This window comes from Microtus oregoni, unplaced genomic scaffold (genome assembly GCF_018167655.1).
Source record: "Microtus oregoni isolate MIOR12 unplaced genomic scaffold, Mior012 000009F_ref0000495, whole genome shotgun sequence".
Lineage (NCBI taxonomy): Eukaryota > Metazoa > Chordata > Mammalia > Rodentia > Cricetidae > Microtus > Microtus oregoni.
The window spans coordinates 15,571,215-15,577,214 of record NW_024543068.1 but is presented as its reverse complement, the minus strand read 5'-3'; the positions used below and the strand labels follow the sequence as shown (position 1 = coordinate 15,577,214).

At 51.4% G+C, this 6,000-nt stretch overlaps 1 protein-coding gene across 6 annotated transcripts in view; it reads left to right on the top strand.

The window, feature by feature from the left end:
- Positions 1 to 4,812: 4,812 nt before the first annotated feature.
- Pcnx1 (pecanex 1) overlaps positions 4,813 to 6,000 on the top strand; it is a 143,251-nt gene continuing 142,063 nt past the window's right edge. For all 6 annotated transcript variants that reach the window (XM_041657903.1, XM_041657902.1, XM_041657901.1 and 3 more), the window contains exon 1: positions 4,813 to 4,965. In XM_041657903.1, coding sequence (XP_041513837.1) covers positions 4,813 to 4,965 — 153 coding nt within the window. The remainder of the gene's footprint in view (positions 4,966 to 6,000) is intronic.

Sequence of the window (6,000 nt, the reverse complement as noted above, 5' to 3'; positions counted from 1 at the left end):
CCAAATTCTCTTCATCTTTTTTTCCCCCAGTTTTTCCTTTCTTGAACAGATCTTCTAAACTTCAAGAATGTTTTGTTGTTTTTTTTTTTTGGGGGGGGTCGTTTGTTTTTCTGTTTGTTTGTTTGTTTGGTTTTTCAAGACAATGTTTTTCTGTGTAGCACTGGCAGTCCTGGAACTTGCTCTATAGACCAGGCTGGCCTCGAAGTCAGAGATCTATCTGCTTCTGCCTCCTAAATGCTGGGATTAAAGGCATGCACCAATACACACCTACCTCTCTGGCTTCTGGAATGTTTTTTAAATGTAGAAGAAGTACCAAATAAATGGTTTAAAAAATAGATTTAACTCCCTGATTGGAAAGTCATTGATTCCTGTGCTGTCTTCTGCAGCCCATCTGTATCGAGGGGACTGATACAACAGCTTTCCAATGGGCACCCGGGACACACTGAGAAGCACCTTGCCCTCAAGGAATGCATTTCATTTGGAGGCATATAAAGTAACAGACTATTAAGTGCTAAGTGAGTGGAACCTGTAAGCAGGCTGGCAGGCTGTTTCAAAAAAAAAAAAAAAGGGAGTTTGAAAGAGTTTGTAGTAGTCGTTATGAATTTTAGAAGCCAGGTAAAGGACTAAAAGCTTCTCGATACAGTGTCCATAACAGCACACAAGCATATTAATAACTGGGTGGTTGATGAACATACTAAGTATATATGCTGATACTCACCAATAAAACGGGTTCCTGCCGGGGAGCAGAGGAGTTGAATGCAAGAAAATATTCAGGTTGTAGGGAACCGTGAATGCTTGGCTAAGGACCATGCCTTTACTCCCGTAGCTTACTGAAGGGAACTAAAGGCTTTTAAGAAAAGTAGATTAGGGAGATTAATTTGCTGGTAGAAGGTACAAAGGTTTTGAAGGGGGAGAGACTAGAGGCAATGGGCTATTGGGTAAGAGCTGCCAACAGCATCCACTCGGAGCACCGATCAGGCAGCATGATGGGAGGGGGTAGAAGGAACACAGGGGTTTAGACCATAGTCGAGGGCTCAAGTCTGAGCAAGTAAGGAAATGTTGGTTTCCTTAAGGGAGGGACGAGGATCTAGTCTCAGAAAAGACCTGGATACTTTCAACTTTGGGTAGTTGGCAAGACATGTGGGCCTTAATATTAGGCCACCTAATAGACAGAGCTGTAGCATGGAAGCCTTTGTCCCAGGTGACCCAGGTAGGGTCATTAGAGGGTTTGCATGTTCAGCTTTGTCCCTTTCAGGGCAGGAGAAAGCACCTGGTGTGGGTGTTCCCAGTCCTCTAGGGGCCTATGAGTTAGTCAGGGGACAGCACTTTAATAAGATCAGCTGACAGATGAGCCAGTGTCAGGGGGTGGTTTGGCAGTATGTCACGGGCTGCTAACTCTGACACGTTAAGTGTGACATTATTGATGACTTTTGCGCCTGGCTAAGAGTGTTGACAATTAGCAAATTAGATCTCTTCATTTTTGTCTTGCTCTTAACATTTTATGGGCGTGACAGGGGGTGTAACCTGGGGCAAACCATTTAACCTTTCTGTGCCCCTGCCAATGACACAGGGAGCCTGTGGGAGCGCTTATAAACAGGGAAAGCTGCAGATGAAAGGGCACGTAGGCTCCACCCACTTCCTCCAGTGACTGAGTCAGTCATCTGGGAAGGGCAGCCTTTTCTAGGCTTTCTTTCAACTACTTGTTAATAAGCATTTTCCCCCCTAAAATGCTTCTGCCAGTTCAGGGTGAAAAGAGATAGTTTCTAACTGCCCCCTTTAACATTCTGGGCCTGCCCATCTTGCTGGCCGCTTTTCACCCAGGCTTTTGCCGTATAACTCCCATCTGTAGGTTCTGGGATTAAGCCCGGGAGTATTGGAAGGGAATTAGGGTTTTATGCGAATATCCAGGGGCCTCAACATAAGGCAAACCCACTCGGTGTGAAATTTTGGCCCAGTTCTAGGCATGAAGCTATTTTTTTTTTCTGTAAGTTTCACTCCATCCATCAAATCTGGCTTTTGGATATTTGTCTTGTTCTCCAGGGTCACCAGAATTTTTCCAGGACCTAAACTCAAGGACATGAGTTTGGACCCCGAAAACCCCAGCAGTGCCGGGTGATGGTGGCGCATGCCTTTAATCCCAGCACTCGGGAGGCAGAGGCAGGCGGATCTCTGTGAGTTCGAGGCCAGCCTGGTCTACAGAGCTAGTTCCATGACAGGCTCCAAAGCCACAGAGAAACCCTGTCTCGAAAAAAACAAAAACAAACAAACAAACAAACAAAAAACCAAAAAACAAAACCCCAGCAGTGAGGCTAGGGTCTTGCAATAAGCAACATATTTTCTCATTCTTGCCATGATTCCCTCATGTTTTGCCTGCCCCTTGAGCTCTCCAGGCAACCTTGCAGCCGTCCCTTGGCTTCTAACACACTGGAGATACCTCCTATCGGCTGCCTTCCTGGCTTGCTGAAGGTTAGTTCTACATCTGCCACCATAGTCTCTTCTGGTCCAGGCGGGTCTGCCTCTCATCTTATGGGCGCATTTAGTTCTAGACTCCATTTCTCCTGGTCTGCCCCACTGTATGGCAGTTCATTTTCCATATTAAACCACGGCAGATGTTTGCTGGCATGGAAACTGATGTGCTATTGGAATTTTAGCCCTGTTTACATCTTCCTTTGTGTTGGAAAGCTCGGGATCATGTCCAGTTTCTCAGAGAGCTTTCCTGTCTCCTGCAGGAGAAACAAAGGAAAACCGCAGCTGTCTTGTGCCAGTGACTCAAGCCATTAGGCCTTATTTATTTAATTATAATGTTGCATTATTTCATCTTAATTTTGTTTTTAGGCATACATTTAAAATACATGCTGATGTGAACTTATTCATACCTTTTAATTTCAAAGTATTTTTAATCGAACTTAAATAGCTTTATGATTATTCAATAATAAATCAAAGTTGAGAAGGGTGTTCTCCCTACCTGTTCCTTTAAATCCTCTGGAAGGTTTGTTAAAACTTGCTAGGTCTCCCCCACTCCCTACCCCCAACTCCCTCACCCCGCCTGAGTTTCCCTAAGCATTAATATGAGAATTTCCATTTCTAAGTCATTCTTAGGTAACGCCCCTCACACCCCTTTGAGAACAGCTGACCATACTAATTCCTACCTGAGTGGATCTGGAAAGCTCTCACAGTCCTCGCAGCAAGAATGAATGCTGACTTCTGAGCTCTTTATGAGAACCTGGGCAATCAGTTTGAACGGCACAGCCCTCATTGATAAAAAAAATAAGGATAGCCAAGGCATTGCCTCAAAGGAGCGTTGTGAAGGGTAAGGGAAACAGGTGTGAAAATAACCACCTCTACAGTGGCATGGCGCCCAGAGGCACTGCAATGGGTGGTTAACCACTTTTTAAAAATGCCATCAGCTGCTCCGACTCACTTGCTTCCCCCCCATTAATTATAGCAACTTTAATCTGGGGAAACAGTGCACATTTATTGCTACAATAAACTCAACCTTCAAACTCTTAAAAAAAATCATCCAGTGAGATCAGACATTAGACAGGGTCAAGAATGAGTCCCAGTGGCCGGGCGATGGTGGCGCACGCCTTTAATCCCAGCACTCGGGAGGCAGAGACAGGCGGATCTCTGTGAGTTCGAGACCAGCCTGGTCTACAGAGCTAGTTCCAGGACAGGCTCCAAAGCCACAGAGAAACCCTGTCTCAAAAAAAAAAAAAAAAAAAGAATGAGTCCCAGTTTTTCACAACTATAAAACGAGAAGGACAAGACCCCATTCAAAGTTTGGGTGGCATCGGTCATTTTTCAACCCTGCTGAGGAAAAAAATGGCTACTAGCTACAACACATGAAAAAGAAAAGTTGTGGTGCACATATAACTTGTTCATGTCATACTTTTATATCTCTTGCAATTTGTATTAATTTATGCCTATTGGGAAGCAGTAAATGTTCACAGTTCTCACCGTCGTCCTTTTTCTCACCCAAACTGCCTCCGGCCCAACCAAAGGGCTAACATAGTTCGTGCTCAAATTGTGGGCGCTGTTGACTTTTCCACTCGGCTGCAGCCTTACTTCTTCCAGGCCTGCGGCGTCAATCTCAGTTTACCCCCAAATGTTTTTAGGTCTTGGACAAACGCCACAAATGCCATCCCTACAGGCAAGGTCTACCAATTCGCAGCCTGGAAGGCCATTCCCCTTTAAGGACTGGTAACTGAGCTTGCGGGGTGTGTCGTGCCCGGCTCAGTGGGGTACCCTGGCACGTGCCCCCACCCCACCCCACCCCACCCGCCCCACCCCCCACTCCCTCTCCGCGTCTGCACGCTTCTCCCGGGCGCCAACAGGAGGCGCTCGCGCGACCGAGGCGCTGCGCGTACCGGTGGGGCCCGCGAGCGGGCGGAGGGAGCGGGAGGAGGAGCCGGAGGGGGCGCGGCTTCTTCCGCGTCCTCCCCGGCGCCCGGTCGCCTGCTCCGCCAGGCCCGGGCTGGCGGCCGGCGGGGGTCGCGGCGGCGGAGGCGGTGGTGGCGGAGGCGCTGGCGACTCAGGCTCGGGTTCGGAGCGTGGAGACAAGATGGCGGCGGCGCTCCGGAGCCTGGCCTCCTCCTCCTCCTCGCCGCTCTCCGCCCCACCGCTTGCCGCCTCCTCCTCCATCGTCTCCTCCTCCTCCTCGTGCAGCAGCAGCACCAGCGAGCGCCGCGGCTCCGGGCCGCTCTCCTGGAGCTCGGGAGGGGGCTAGACTGGGCCTTGGGCGAGCAGGCGACGAGGCCGAAGCTGGGGCCCGGGCGGGGACGACGACGGCGGCGGCGGCGACGCCGGGTGGGGATGGGGTCGCAGACGCTGCAGATCCTCCGGCAGGGGGTGTGGGCCGCGCTCAGTGGCGGCTGGTACTACGACCCGCACCAGGCCACCTTCGTGAACGCGCTCCACCTCTACCTGTGGCTCTTTCTGCTCGGCCTGCCCTTCACGCTTTACATGGTGAGTGGAGGCGGGGACGCGCTGCGATCGCCTCTGGGGGGGCACCTCGGGGGTTCGGGGGTCGCGCCCCTGTCCTCCCGGTGTGCGGCGGTCCGGGCGGCGGACGAACGCTCCCCTCCCCCGCCCCGCTCTCCTTCCCGGGTTTCCCCTCTTTTCAGCACCTCCCTCCCGCCGGTCCCCGGCCGGCTCCCGCTTCCTCACGCGCCGGGTCTGCGTAAATTGCGCCCGAGGCCTTCCCTCGGGGTCCCCGGTCCTCCCCGGTCTCGGGCTACCTTTCCTGCCCCACTCTCCGGGGCATCCCCACCCGCACCTCGGCCCCGGCTGTGCGCAGCCTGGGGGAGGCCGTGCGCGCTCCGCCTGGAGCAGAGTCGCGGGGTGTCCCGGCTCGCACTCGCTTCCCTGGCCCGGGGGGAACCCCGAGCGGGCTCGAGCTTCTGCAAACCGCTCGTCGGTTGGGTGCGGGTTCCATTCGGTTCAGCCCCACGACGAGGGGCTGTAGTGTTGCCAGGCCAGCGCTGCGGGCAGGGAGCGGGGAGACAGGGGAACCTGGCTGGCATTTCACCCATTTGTTTGCGTTGGTTCAAGGCCTTTGACTGGCAGGGAAAAGGAAAGTACCGCCTGTTGCTTGGTGCACTAGGGCCAGTTTCTCTGAAGTGTTTTGGTGTTCCCGGACTGTTTCCTTCTATAGCCAAGGCTGGCCCGAGATTCGCTGTGTGGTCCAGGCCCTAGAGTTACTGGGATTACCAGCGTGAGCCACCTCTCTAGAAAGTTTTAAAAGATGTTTTCCTGAAAAATGTTAGCACATTTCTAACAAAGCAAAACAGCACTGTATTTTAGGTTGGGGCATTTGAGAAAATAAAGCTTTCAAATTTTAATTTGGAAGGAAGGATAGTAACTTTCGTTTTCAGGGAATTTCTGTTAACTTCGTGGTTCTTCAAGGTGCTGGGTTAGAAAATCCGGGAAGAGGAGTATAATAAGTGCCACAAGTTAGGACAGCCTATTTGCCTCATTGCTCAGTATCACTAACTGGCAGGA